General features: G+C 43.4%; 1 protein-coding gene across 1 annotated transcript; it reads right to left on the reverse strand.

Annotated features, from left to right (window-relative positions):
- Positions 1 to 11,691: 11,691 nt before the first annotated feature.
- MSC (musculin) lies at positions 11,692 to 14,611 on the reverse strand. The gene is made up of 2 exons (XM_030190170.1): positions 13,934 to 14,611; positions 11,692 to 12,191 (listed from the first exon to the last, which is right to left on the reverse strand). Exons 1-2 carry the CDS (start codon positions 14,411 to 14,413, stop codon positions 12,105 to 12,107), a joined length of 567 nt encoding a protein of 188 aa, XP_030046030.1. The 5' UTR covers positions 14,414 to 14,611; the 3' UTR covers positions 11,692 to 12,104.
- Positions 14,612 to 15,401: the final 790 nt, after the last annotated feature.

Below are 15,401 nucleotides of genomic sequence, written 5' to 3' on the forward strand. Positions count from 1 at the left end.
CTCACCAACCCTTTCATCTGTGGGCAGTTCATCGCGCAGCGGTCCCGCACTTGCTGCTCAGGAGATAAAACGCTGGCCATCGGCGGCTGACCGTCGGTTGTCCCCTTCCTCTCAGTTAAGGTAACTGCAATTGCAGAGAGGAAATTTACGTAAAGAAAACGAAACTTCAGAGGGCAGCTGGGCCATTGGGCACACGAACTTCAGGTCACCATCTTACCACTCTCCCAGTTTGGGACACTCTTTGTCTGGTTTCTCCTCAGAGGCCTGTCTGATATGGGTAACCCTTCAGCATAGCCCTCTGAGTCATTGAAACACAGAAGCCCCTCCACCACTACAAGGTGGTGTCCCTTCGGAGGGGTAATTGCCTTTTAAAACCTGATCTCAAGGTAAATTGCAACTTTAGTCAGTAAGTCCATGGCCTAGGGGGCTTGCAATCTAAATATGTGCCTAAGGCAGTGGCAAATAAAAATAGTTCTCCCACAGTCACAAGTAGTGCCAGATTTCCCTGGTTCTCAGTCTACTGCTCTAAGTAATAGGCTACCCCACCACCCTAAATCACTTTAGGTAAACTGGAGAGGAAGACAGCCTGGGTAGAAAAGTCATTAATGAAGCTCTTGAGGGAGAAGGTGGGGATAGAAGTAACGTGGCTCTGCAGGGGGAGAAAAGGAGTGAATGGGAGACTATGGCAAGGGCCCACAAATGTACTCTTGGCTAGGATCCAATATAGTGTTACTCTAGCCCTGAGGGTGATTCTTTGCTTCCATGAATGGGATGCTTGAAGGCAGTACCCCCTCTATAATGATATAGAGCGGAGAATTGTGAGGTTTCTTGAATTGAATGGAATGCAGGACCCAAGGCAGATCATGTCAAACGAATTTGATTGATTTTTTCGATTGGGTGACCAAACAGTTGGACGTGGGAGGAGTTCTGGATGTGGTGTATTTGGATTTAAGCAAGGCCTTTGACACAGTTCCGCACAGGCGACTCATAAATAAACTGAGTTCTCTTGGTATGGGACCTAGAGTAACTGACTGGGTTAAAAATTGGTTGAACAGGAGACAGAGGGTAGTGATAAATGAAGCTTGCTCTGAAGATGAGGATGTTATCAGTGGAGTACTGCAGGGATCGGTCATAGGGCTGACTCTTTTTAACATCTTTGTGACTGATATTGCGGAAGGGCTGTCTAGTAAGGTTTGTCTCTTTGCAGATGATACCAAACTCTGCAACAGGGTGGACACCCCAGAGGGTGTGGATGACATGAGGAAGGATATAGCAAAGCTCGAGGAATGGTCCGATATTTGGCAACTAAGATTTAATGCTAAAAAATGTAGTGCCATGCACTTGGGTCACAAGAATCTGAGGGAATAGTACAATATAGGGGGTGAAGTGCTTCTGTGTACAAAAGAAGAGTGGGACTTGGGGGTGATTGTGTCTGATGACCTTAAAGTAGCCAAACAGATAGAAAAAGTGATGGTCAAAGCCAGGATGCTTGGGTGCATGAGGAGAAGGATGACCAGCAGGAGGAAAGAGGTGATGGTGCTCTTGTATAAGTCTCTGGTGAGGCCCCCATTTGAATACTATGTGCAATTCTGGAGACCGCACCTACGGAAAGATATAAACAGGGTGGAGTAAGTCCAGTGGGTGGCTACAAAATTGGTAAGCGGTCTTGGACATAAAACATATAAGGACAGGCTTATGAACCTCAATATGTATATGCAGGAAGAGAGGAGGGAAAGAGGAGATATGATAGAAACATTTAAATATCTCAGGGGCATTAATGTACAGGAAGACAGCCTTTTTCAAATGAAGGAAAATTCTGGAATGAGGGGGCATACGATGAAGTTAAGAGGAAATAGTTTTATGAGGAATCTAAGAAGGTATTCATTTATGGAAAGGGTGGTGGAAGCATGAACTGGCGTACCAGTGGAGGTTGTGGAGACGAGGACTGTGTCAGAGTTTAAGAAAGCATGTGACAAGCATTTCGACTCCCTTAGGAAAAGGAGGAGTTAAGGATTACGGAGGATGGGCAGACTGGATGGGTCGTTTAGCCTTTATCTGCAGTCATATTTCTATGTTTCTATATGACTGCTGGAAATGGAGAGCAGATATAACAGATGAAACTCCAATGGCTTGTCCTACTAGCCTTCCTGGACTGTGAAGAAGAGGTTGTGAAATTGAGAGGCCATGACAGCCCTGCAGATTTCATGTTTTGTGCATGAGAAATGTGTGTACATACTGACTTACGAATGATGCCTGTTTATAGAGAAGACAGCTGTAAGGACAAATGTAAATTTAGAAGTTTCACTGAATGGGAGATTCCCACTTTAGAAATTCAATTTCTCTTGCACAAAAATGAGAAACTGCCTCTCAATTTGGGAAGCCTGTGAGGTTCATTCTGCTGCACCTGCAAGAAAAGCAATGAAGGCAGCAGTCGTCCACTTTCAGAAACTCAGTATCTTGCTGGGTATGAGATCTGAAGCAGAAAGTGCCTACTCCTGAGGTCTCAGATCTAGATGCACAAAAATTAATGAGCCAGCAACTTGCTTTTCTTACTCATTGTAGCTGGTTTAGTGAGCACAGAGTTCAGCGAGACATGCACAAAGTGGTTCTTCGGGCTCTTTTACTGTCACAGTAGCAGCTAACAAGAATTGTATGCAAATTTATTTTAATGAGCTAATTAATATTCAAATGTGTATTCCAAGTGATGCACAACCATTTTCCTAGTAATGCATGGAAAGGACTGCCCACCTTTAGGATGAAATTTTTACACGTGGTTAGGAGCTATCGGTACTGCTGTTTCCTTCCCAGTACTGTTGCAGTTGCAGCTAATGGATGCCTGGAGAGCTGTGGCATCTCTAGAGTCCCCCTCCTCCCCGCTCACCAAGCATGCACATATGCAGCCCTTCACTCTCTCCTTTGCCTTGTTCTCCTTTGCTTCCCTCCCTGCCTGCTTGCAAAGTTGACACTGGCTTCCTGGCTGTACTGCTGCCGAGGATGAGATCAAATCGGGCAGGGCTGTATGCAGAAAAGTGAATCAGCTGGCTGCGATAAAAAAAAAAATTGAAAACCAACAGAAATAAAGCTACACACTTCTTTCATACATGCAGCTTGTATGCGTGTATGAAAGACATCTGTAGAATGCGCAGCGATTGGCTGTTCTGCACATGTTTGGGTGACTGATTGGCTTCCCCAGTCCTCTCCTGCTGTGCTTGCTATTTTTGGGAGCAGCTCATTAACATCCCATATCTTTTGAGCATCCCTTGCTATTTCCAGCTCGGTAATTTTTATCAAACTGGAAATAATGATCGGTGCTTTACCTGGACTTTGGTGCATCTGCCTATTAATCTGCTTGCTGAGATGTTATGCCTGCAAAGTGGCTCATCAGAGTGCAGTAGAGAATTGTTTACAGTAAATGAATTATAGAGGTCGGGCTGCCACTGGTGAAGGATACAGACAGGGACAGATGCTAGGAAAAGAGGTGGGGACAGATGCTGAGGAAGAGGAATGAGACCTGGAAAAGATGGAAAAATTGAAGGGTTTGTGGAGACAAGGGGTAAGAAATGTAGAGGAATGGAAGAAGAAAGATTATAAAAATCAGAGATCATGTGCATGTGATCTATTGCCAGAAAAGGTTCATTTCTTGCCTTATTTTGAGTGAATTGATCCCTAAATGATTTTAGTGCTTGAAAATTAAAGACCTATCCAAAAGAGAAGAAATCTGAATTAAAAACTCACACTAAGGTTGTGGCAGTCCTTGTGGGAAGGCAGCTACCATGGGCAGGAGTGAGCGAACATTGCTTCTACCTTTAGGACCCAACTGGACCACTGGGACTCTTCAGGGTAGGCCCAGGGAGCCTTTGGTGGAAGGCTCAGTCGTCCCTTCTTGCCTTCAGGGGTTTGGGAGGGAGGGAGGGTGATTGGCATTGCAGGGAAGGGAAAGGGAAACAGAGGAGCAGAGGGCACCTGCATCCTTTGTGGGTCCCAGACAATATTCAGCCAAGGCCTGCCTAAGCTCCAGCGACCAGCAAAATTGCAATTAGCTCTAGATATTCAATGCCAGTGCTGAAACATGGCTCAGTATTGAATATCTAGGGCTAATTCTGCCCACAGTGGTCAGCATTTTACAAAAACTGCGGACCACTGTGGGCTATCGACTGATATGAGTATAAAATTATGCACTAAGCCCTAGTAAATTTTCAAAGAGGCCAATTTAGGATTATACCTGTAATTTAGGAGCCTAAATCCTTTGAATTTTGGGTCCTTATTTTATAAAGGCAGATAGACACCTATATTGCGTTCTAAAATAGTCTTAAATTGGGTGCTTTTTTTGGACTTCTAAAATAGGTATCCTATTAAAAACTTACCTCAATCTGTGCAGTTGCAATCTTTCCTTTGGCACCTTTCCAGCAGTGCCCCAGATTGATGACATCATCATTTCCATTCTTTCCCTAAGGGGTCCTTTCACTAAAGTGCATTGGGCACTAACCCCCAGATTCTAAACATTGTGCTCCGACTTGCGCACCTAAATTTGTGTTCATGCCCGAAATGTGCACACAAATTAATTGCTTAAGGAGCTCAATGACATCAATAATTGGGTGCTACAAACCAATTATTGATGTTGATTGGTAGTCTTTAACATTTGTATGTGCATTTGGTTGTGTGCTATTCTATAATGCAGTGCGACTAACTCCTATAGCACACTCCTTAAAAGGGGGTGTGGCCATGGGATGAGCATGGGCATGTCAGGGGCGTTCCAAACATCTGCACAGGTAGTGATAGAATACTGAGTAAGTGCACCTAACTTGGGCATCAACATTTACACCAGGTTTCAGCAGGTGTAACTCTGGCACCCAAAGTTAAGTGCAAGATCTGTGCACAAGCCAGGGGCGTAGCCAGACTTCGGCGGGAGGGGGGTCCAGAGCCCGAGGTGAGGGGGCACATTTTAGCCCCCCCCCCCCCCCGTGCTGCAACCCCCCCGCCATTGCCGACCCCGCCACCGCCACCACCACCAACTTTGCCCCCCCCCCCCCCGCCGACAACTCTCTCGACCCCCCTCCCACCGCCAACCCGCCGTCGCCTACCTTTGCTGGCAGGGGACCCCAACCCTCACCAGCCGAGGTCCTCTTCTTCTCGCAAAAGGCTTCCTTCTGTTTCTGATGCCCTGCACATATGTGCAGGACGTCAGAAACAGAAGGAAGCCTTTTGCGAGAAGAAGAGAACCTCGGCTGGCGAGGGTTGGGGTCCCCTGCCAGCAAAGGCAGGCAACGGTGATGGCAGGTTGGCGGCGGGAGGGGGGTTGAGAGGGTCATTGGTAGGGGGGTCCAGGGCCAAATCTATGGGGGCCCAGGCTCCCCTGGCCCCACATAGCTACGCCACTGGCATAAGCACTATTCAATAATGAATGAGTTACAATAATGCACATCTATTTGACTATGGTTTTGGAAGTTGAATTTAATGTTTGAAAGTAGTGCGGAAGTGTGTTTGCGTGGCAGGCTGGCTGAATGAGTGAGCTTGGCAAATTCAATTTGAAAATGTTATACGTACATGTATTAGCAAATTAAAAAATTAATTTAATATAAATTTAGAGTACTTTGGTATAAATTGGTTTAAGGTTTAGTACTCTAATCTTAGGCAATATTCCCCTGTAGTAATTGTTACATATTTCTGAATGCCATTTATAGAATCCAGCCCTTAATGCAAGGTTAATGCATGAAAACAGGCTACTGGACAAATTAAAGCCTGCTTGTGATATATTCCCTGTTTTTGCGCTAAATCGTGTACTTTTTCTATCAGGGGATATGGCATGGATGAAGAGTGGGCACAGAAGGATATGCCAACCAGTGCATTATAATATAGCACACTAACCCCCAAATTCTATAAATGCTGTTAAAATTTCTGCATGCAATTTAATTGAATAACAAGCTAATTAGTGCTGATAATTGGCTAGTTAAACAATTATTGGCTCTAATTAGATTTAATTAAAATAATGGGTGTAGAAATGGGAGGTGAATGGGGGAATGGGGGTGTTCCTAACCTTTACGTGGTAGTTATAGAATAATGAACATAAACGCCTAATTTAGACATGAAGATTTGCACCACGTTTCAGTTGGTGCAAATGGCCATGATTAAGGTGCAATTCCTGGGCTTAAGCACTATTAGGTTTAGATTTATTAAAATTTGATATATCGCACAATAAAATACTAGTCGGTTTACAATAATAACCTGCCTTTAAGCGTGGTTTCTAGAATAGCGCTTTTTTCAGCACTGATTTTTTTGGGTGTCATATATAGAATACACCCCTGACTAATGCAGGGATAATGCAGGAGCTCTTACCTTCTCTTAAATATTAGGCTATAAGTGCTCCTGAATTAACATTTGACAGGTAAAATGCGCTAATGGTAACATTAGCGCACAACCTGCAAAAAAAAAAAAAAAGGGAACGCCCTGAAAAAATGCCACATAAAATCTGCAGTTTTCACATGGTAAAATCCCACATTAAAGGACATTAACTGCAGACTTTAACGCACTCTAGTAAAAGGCACCCTAAATGTACATAACCCAAGTCTATAGCAAACAGCTGTTAACATTTTTTTCATTAGTTTTGATATTAAAATAGTAACTTAATATCAAACAATGGGTTAAATGGTCAGATGCATAAGTAATAGCTGATGCAAAATGTTAGAAAAATCGGTGTGGAATACCATTACCCCATACACACACTCACACAAACTAGACCAAGCATATATCAAAATAAATACTTTTCCTTGTAAGGATTAATCTAAAAAATTATGGGGTCCTTTTACTAAGCTGATGTGCCAACAACAGCTTAAAAAGGCTTACCGTGGAATGTGTTCAGGCATCCTGTGATATGTTCCCAATTGGCATGTAGTACCTGCACGCTAAAAAATATATATTTTTATTTTAGCGAGGAGGAGGCATTTCTGGGGGTAGAGAGTGGGTGATCCAGCGCTAATCAGTTAGGGCCAGATGCTCCAAACTCTGGCGTTGTACTGAACAGCGCACCAGAAAAACTCCCTAATGCTCAACTCTAATGAGATGCAAATAGAGGCGTACTCATAGCGTTGAGCATTAGAGAGTTCAGTGAGAGGATAGTGTCTGGCACATGCGCTCAAGAGTTGAGCGTTAAGCACATCTCTTAAGTGCATGCCCAGCACACCAGAAGGGGAGGAAGAAAGGAGGAGGGGGGTTACCCAGCTCCAGACTTTTGGCAGCGGGAAGACTTATTCAGATCCACCGGTAAAGCTCCTCAAGCAATCAGCTACCAATCACATAAGAAGAGACAGGTGCAGGAGAAACCCGATTTCTAGGTCCTCGCCACCCCCTGGTCCCCCTTCTAACATCCAGCTGGGTCCCTGCGAGAAGTTCAGAATGCATATGCATTCTCCTACATGGGCTGCAAAGGCACAGGCTATCTAATCAGATTGAGCCTCCCCCCATCTCTGAAGCAAAGGGAAAGAAGTCAGATGGACTGAGCACGGCCAGGCTGCTTCACAAACCTTAATGCCAGCTCCTAGCTGGTGTAGGGTTTGCAGCGGGAAGAGTGCCCTTGTGTGGTGCACTGTCCTCTGTGCATTGGGGATGAATGGCAAATCACCTCATTGGTGCTGAGCATTCGGTGCTAGCAAATGCGGGTGCTAGTCTGGGCTAATGGCCTCTAGGACCCACATTTACTTCTGAGCATCGGGTCCTTAGCACGTCCACATTACTACATGCTAACTGATTATTTATTTATTTAGATTTTGTGCACACCTTTTTCAGTAGTAACTGAAGGTGAGTTACATTCAAGTACACTGAATATTTCTCTGTTCCAGGAGGGCTCACAATCTAAGTTTGTACCTGAGGCAATGGAGGTCTAAGTGACTTGCCCAAGATCACAAGGAGCAGCAGTGGGATTTGAACTGGCCACCTCTGGATTGCAAGACCGGTGCTCTAACCACTAGGCCTCCTCCTCCACTGCCAGCTCCAGATTAGTGCAGGATTAGTGCAGAATAGTCACATGAGCCCTTACTGTCTACAAAACAGTAATGGTGACAGCGCATGATCATTAAAGGCAAAAAAGAGGAAATTGTCCATTTTACTGCCGCAGTAAAAATGGTCTTAGCACATGGGGAAAACCCGTGTAAGGGGTGTGCTAAGGCCACTGTGCATCCTATTTTATACCTATGGGCTACATGGCATTGAGCGCATGCTAATGTCGGTTAGCTCATGCTAAGCTTTAGTAAAAGGCCCCTCTATTATTTGACAAAATGCATACAAGTAAACAATTAAATCATTTCAAGTTGTAATTTCTCCAGAATCATTACCGCATTGGAGAAATGACCAGTGATTCCAATGTTGCCAGACAGGAATTCAGATTATCCTCTCAAGCAACTTTACATTCCAGTTACTAATCTGAAGAACCTAATTCACTACTTAATTTTTTTTCACATCTATACACCAGTTTGTGCGGTACTTTTCCTGCTTCTTACTGGGTACCCGGTCAAAATAGCCCCGTCAAAATGGCTCCGATAAAAAAGCCCCCACACAAAATAGCCCCGACAAAATAGCTCCAAACAAAAAAGCTATAATAGCCCCCGACATAACAGCAACTGTCAAAATGGCCTGCCCACAATATAGCCCCTGACAAATTAGCCCCCTGACAAAAGGGCCCGATCAGGTTGCCTAGAATATGGCCTCTGACAAAGTAACCCGAACAGTACCAGACAGGGGAAGAACTTACCTTGCGGCACACTTAAAGAGGATCTGCTCAAATTTGCTTGAAGAAGATCCCTGTATTCGAGGTAGTTTTATAGTTAATAATGATTAAACTAGTTTTAGGTTAAGAGTTCCAACACAGACTATTTGGGTAAATGCGTTTGTTAAGATAAACAGACTGTTGCAACTCTTAACTAATACTTTATAAGTGAAGATTTCACTTGTAGTTTATCATCTTTTTTGTGATGTGTTATTTTTTTCTAGGGGGCTATTTTGTTGAAGGTCATTAAGTCAAGGGCTATTTTGTTAGAGGCTGATTTGTTGGGGTTTTTTTGTCAGGGCTATTTTGTCAGGGCTATTATGTCGGGGTGCAGTCTTACTGTATTTCTCCTATGGCATGGGCAGGAACTGGCCATGGAAGCATTAACCAGCTAGTGCGTTATATTTAGTGCACATTAACTACTGGATTCTATATAGGGCACCTAGAGATCTGTGCAGAAATCCAGGCATATTCTATAACAATGCACATAACTTAATTGGTTTAACAAACTAATCAGTGTTGATGACAGCACTTAACAAGCAATGAGCACTAACTGGCAATAATTAGAATTTATGCGCACAACTCACTAAATGTATTCTGTAATAAACTGCTCCTAAATTCTAATGTGTGCAGTACACAAGGGGCATGGCAATGGGCGGGGAAATGGGCATTTCGTAGGAGTTCCAAAATTTACGTGCATAGTTATAGAATATGGCCCAGTGTGCATAAATCTAGACGCCTGGATTTATGATACATTTTCATTAGTGTAAATAGATGCACATAGTTTTAGGCGCTGGGATATCAGTTCAGCAAATTTTATATACCGCGCCTAAATCTAGGTGCAGGTTATAGAATAGGCTTAGGTGGAAATGTTTACTTCGTGGATTTTTTTAGGTGCCATATATAGAATCTGGTCCTAACTGGCTAATGCATAGTTATCACAGGATCATCTAAATAGGAGATGATAAATAGTCCTGCGTTAATGTTCTGCAGATACCATCCACTAATGGTTACATTAACACATGACCTGCAATAGAGGGAACGCCACCACGCTAGCGTTTTTAGTTCATGGGAAAAATCAGCTGGCGGTAAATGCTGAGATATAACAGAGAGAGGGAGCGAAGCACAAAAAAGCCAAGAAACAAAACAAAAAGCACCAAGGGCCTTCAAAGAAAGGGGATAAAGTCTTTAATTGTATACGTTGATGAAGCAATACTTAAATGGACCCGACACGGTCCGTGTTTCGGCGCCCAGCACCTGCATCAGGGGTCGCAAGAAACAACTGACTACATGCAGCAGTATTGTGAAAACAATACAATGTTTAGAAGCAATATATATATGGTCCCCTTCACACAAAATTGATAGATATTCTGGACTCAATCAGGACTGAAGGACTGTGTGTGCTCAATCAGAATATCTATCAATTTTGTGTGAAGGGGACCATATGACGTTGCAGTATATTGCTTCTAAACATTGTATTGTTTTCACAACACTGCCGCATGTAGTCAGCTGTTTCTTGCGACCCCTGACGCAGGCGCTGGGCGCCGAAACATGGACCATGTCGGGTCCATTTAAGTATTGCTTCATCAACATATACAATTAAATGTATTATTTATTTATTACATTTGTACCCCACGCTTTCCCACTCAAAGCAGGTTCAATGCGGCTTACATAGTAATTGGGATTACAAAGTATTGGTGGAGAGAAATAAATTGAGTATTATCGGAGTAATAAAAGAAATAAGAATGTAGAAATGCAGGGATGAGGGGAGTAGAAGTATGAGCAAGGGTAAGTGAGCAATTGGAGGGTAGATGAGGCGGAGGGGAATGGGCAAGAGTGAAGGGAGTAGGAGAGGTGTGAGTAAGGGTAGGTGAGCATTGGGGGAGGGGTCGATGAGGTGAAAGGGGATAGAACAGACTTTATCCCCTTTCTTTGAAGGCCCTTGGTGCTTTTTGTTTTGTTTCTTGGTAAATGCTGAGACCCATTTACCGCCAGCTGATTTTTACCGGGAGATAAAAATGCTAGTGCTGCTTTGTAAAAGACCCCCTTAGTGTGCTGTAAAATCATGTGTCACAATGCATTAAACCCAGATTATAGCCCACTTTAGTACAAGAGCCTCTAAGTTTCTCTGAATCGTGAACTAGTATCAAAGAAACCAAATCCAAAAATGCTCTTTTAAATCCCCCAAACCAGCCATGCAATGTGCACGATTTGCAGTGCAGATCCTGCAAAATGAAGCAGCCAAGGCTCCATCTCAATATTACACGGGAAAAAAAAATCCTGTGGTTTTTCAAAGCATATAGATTATTTTTAAGTAGCATTTTATTGAAGTTTAGCACATGCTAGCAGACATTAGTGTGTATTAAGTGCAATGTGGCCCATAGGTATACATTAGTACGTGCAGGATTCTGTTTGCATGCACTAAGCTTTAGCAAAATAGCCCCAAAGACTTCTGTTCCTTTTACAACATTTTGATTTTTGTGACAGATAAGGCTGCCTTTGTTCAACAAAAGCATAAGACAGAAAACCCCATATGTGCTGTTGTATTATATTACAAATTAATATATCACCATCATTGACAGCGTGTTTTAAAAATGCAGATTTGCTATGATTATTGATCCCTATGAGGTGTATCATGGAAGTAACTATAAATACTGGTTGGGAGTCTATTTCCTCCGACTCAGGCCTCCTACTGACTGATCATGCCCTCTACATATCCTACCTTGAATGGGACTGAAGAAAAAGAGAAATATAACTCACCAAGGACTGTATATATGGCTCTTACTACTTGTTGATTGGCCATAAAAAAATTGCAACAAAGCCTCAACAAGAATACCAATAAACATTTATTGTGTATCAACAAATACAGTTCAGGTATAAAAAAAAGACATAAAAATATATTATAAATCTATTTCTTTATTCCAGCTACTCTGTAATACTGCTTGGCCTCAGGGTGCAAAACAAGTGCTGTCATTAATTTGCAGAGTAGACCTTGCCTCTAGGTTTTGGTCTACTGTGTACTACCCCTTCAGTACCTTCAGATGTAGCAGTTTCCATTGTAAAACAGGTCCTCAAGGAGCAATGATTACAGTGAAACTAAAAGCCTTAGGAATCGAGGGTTCATCCTCAGAGGAAAGCACTCTGCATCCTCCCTGGAAGTGCACATTCCCCGAAACTTTGAGGGTCGGAGTAACTGCTCAACTTCGGCTCAGTAGCAATAGGTAATTGCAATTAGATGATATCTTCACCTTTCAGCACATTTCCTGATCACCTTCTTCCAGTTCTGTGTCCATCAGGGAATCTTTAGCATACAAGCACACCAAACTCCATGAACCATGGCTATAAGATCCTAAGCAGTGGTTCCACATAACCTGCTCCCTGCAGAAACTTCTTTGGGTTCCAGTTCAGGTCTTCCTGATACCACAAATGGCCACGTCTGCAAGTCATACAGATGATTACATATGGTTATAGAAATACAGTGGTGCAATTATTTTTCTAAGGGGTCCTTTTACAAAGGTGAGGTAAAAAAAAATAGCCTTAGTACACTTTTACGTGTGTTTTTCCCACACAATGAAGCCATTTTTACCACAGCTATAAACTGGCCTATTTTCTATTTTTTTATGTTGCCATTAGTGTGTGGCTATTTTTTAAAATTACTACATGAGCACTTACCACCAATAAGTTTGTACACAGTAAGGGTTCACATGATATCCCTGTGCTAACCAGTTATGCGCGATAATGTAAATGCAGTAACTGATTTGCTCGGGAACACTCACTCTCTACACCTGACATCCTCTCAAAAAATAGAAAAATGTTTCAGCGCATGGTTAGGGTACGCACATTTCAAAGTTACCACAGGTGCTTGAGCAATTCCCGCAGTTCTCCATTTTTAGCTGCATTAAATGTGCATTAATGCCTAATGCAGCTTAGTAAAAGGACTCCTAAATGTTTACCTCTGTGTCTCACAGATTTTTAAAAATATTGCTCCTAATTACCCTCTGTAGCCACCTGTCTAAAATGGAAATGACAATGCCAGCCTAAAAAGACAGCTGACATCCTTTCCCCCAAGGACTGGCAAAGCATCAGGTAATATTTTATGTTTTCCACTCCTCTGAACACTTTCCTCTCTTGGGGGGGGGGGGGGGGGGGGGGGGGGGGAAGGTCCTTTTACTAAAGTATGCTGAAAAATAGCTTGCGCTAGTGTAGCTGCGTGTTTTGGACGCGTGCAGATCCATTTTTCAGCGCGCCTGTAAAAAGTGCCTTTTTGGGGGGGGGGGGGGGGGGAAAATTGATGTGTGGCAAAATAAAAAAGACCTTACCGCCACCCATTCACACGTGCACACTGCCGATTACCGCCCGGTTAGCATCACGCTAATATTTTCGGACGTGTGTAGTGGATATGCATAAAAAAATGGAATTACCACCCAGGCCACACGGTAGCTGGGTGGTAGTTTCATATTGACGCACGTTGTGCATGCATAGGCATCAATGCGGCTTAGTAAAAGGTCCCCTTGATTTTTAAAAATTGTTTGTGTAGCTCCATTCTGAATGAGATACTTGAACACTTGCCCCCCCCCCCCCGCCTTCACTTTATCTTCCATAATATCCAAATATATTACTGCCAGTCATTCCTTTCATTTCCACTGTCTTAACATTGCAAATGGTTAAAAGAATCTCATTATAGTCAGCATCACTCAATCACTGCAAATGCCTAAATAATATACTATTTTCTTCAGAAAATCTTTAAGTAATAGATATGCTTAACTGTTTTATTTGCTATGTCCCTATGAACAAAACACTCTACTTAACGGTTTTAACTGAAATAACCATCAGAGAAACAGAAAGACATTTAGGATTCGAGATAAGAAGTCATTACAAATCCAGAAGCAATTTTTGATCACTTTGGTGGCATAAACATTTTTATAAATATAATGCAATAAAATAATCCATTTACATCACATTATGTTTAACTACTCTGAGCACAGAGATAGACTGATCTCCTTGGGTAGAAAGCAGTCTGACCACCTAATTACTGGTGGTAACAGCTCATGGATCTTTCTCAAGGGGCACCTGGAAGGGTTGCTCTTCCATTGATAAAAGTGTCCCTGGGTTGAAAGTGTCAGAGCAGAGCTACTGCATTGCCTGACTGCTAGGGGGTGGATAGCAGCTGCATCTTACCAGGTTGACAGGATGCACATAGCCGTTCTCATATCGATCCTCCTGCAACAGTTGTCTGAGGTGGGCGATGTAGCTGGAAGCCAGCCGGAGAGTGTCCAGCTTGGAGAGTTTGGTGTCTGGTGGCACCCAGGGCAGGCTGGTTTTGAGCCTGGAGAATGCTTTGCTCAGCACCCTCATACGTGCTCTCTCCCTGGCATTGGCTGCATTTCTCTGAGACTGCTTGCACTCTTTGGCTACCTTGGCCAGCGCCTTCTTGCCCCCGGGCGCATGGCTCCTGCTGCCCCTTTTCCGTTTGATGCCCTCCTCCTCCTCTTCGTCTTCTTCCTCCTCATCCTCCTCGGAGATTTCAGGGTATCGGCTGAGCAGCAGCAGCTGGCTGTCCCTGGGCTGATGTCGTTTGGAGTCCGGGTACTGCAGTTCTAGCACCCGCAACTCCAGCTCCTGCAGCTCCTCCGAATCACTCAAGGAGCCTGTAGACATAGCTCTGCTCCCCAATCTTAGCTTCACCTCACTCACCCACCTCCCTGTGATCAGTACCCCAGAAAGAGAGCCCTTCCGATGATCCCAATGAAAATTCTCTCTGCCCCCTTCTCTGTCTCCTGGGAGCCCACTGGATGCAGTGTTCAGTCTCCCTGTGCAGCCCAGCAGCCTCCCTTCAATCACCAGCAGTGCAGCAGAGCCCAGACACCAGACAGCAGGTAACAAGCCTCAGACAGCTCAGTGGGGAGACTTGATTTTAAGCAGCAGTGTGATGATGTCAAACTGGGGTGGGACTTCTCCTCCATGTAGTATTCAGTGTCCCTGTGCTCCAGAGCAGCCCAGCAGGCTCCTCTCAATCACCAGCAGCAGTGTAGATGAGCCCAGATAGCAGGTAACAAGCCTCGGTGTCAGTATTCCATATTGAACAGATTCAAGTGTTAAGTATTTTCCTCAGTTCTTAGATTCAGTTTGGACAGCTATTACATTTTAGAAGCGATTCCCCTTGTTTAAGAAGATGCTGCTTAGTGTGTGGTCTACGCCTGTGATTCCTATCATTTTATCACAGATTTAGATAAACACAAGGATTTTAAAAAAGCATCTTTTCCAATTAAAACCTGTTGGAGGCGGTCACTGACATGTTGAAATATACAGCTGATGCTTGCCTGCAACTTTATCTCTTGAACTTGAGATGACATGGTGCTGAACTTTACACCTCTCATAGCCTTTCTCAAGCAATGATTATTTTTCATCCCAGAATTTTGATTGTTATAATTGAATATATCATATAAATAGATTCTACAAACTGATATGTCTTCTGCTATCTTGCCACACCTCTATTAATATTTCGAAATGGAAGTAGTAAGGAGGTTCAGCTAGATTGTTTATACAGGTGCACTCTGGAGTTTCTCCTCACGTAAGATTAATGAAGAAAATGTGCTGGGTTTCTCTAAACAGTGGTGGAAGGGTTACCTATCTTTAAAACCGGGCC

Source organism: Microcaecilia unicolor, chromosome 1 (genome assembly GCF_901765095.1).
Source record: "Microcaecilia unicolor chromosome 1, aMicUni1.1, whole genome shotgun sequence".
Lineage (NCBI taxonomy): Eukaryota > Metazoa > Chordata > Amphibia > Gymnophiona > Siphonopidae > Microcaecilia > Microcaecilia unicolor.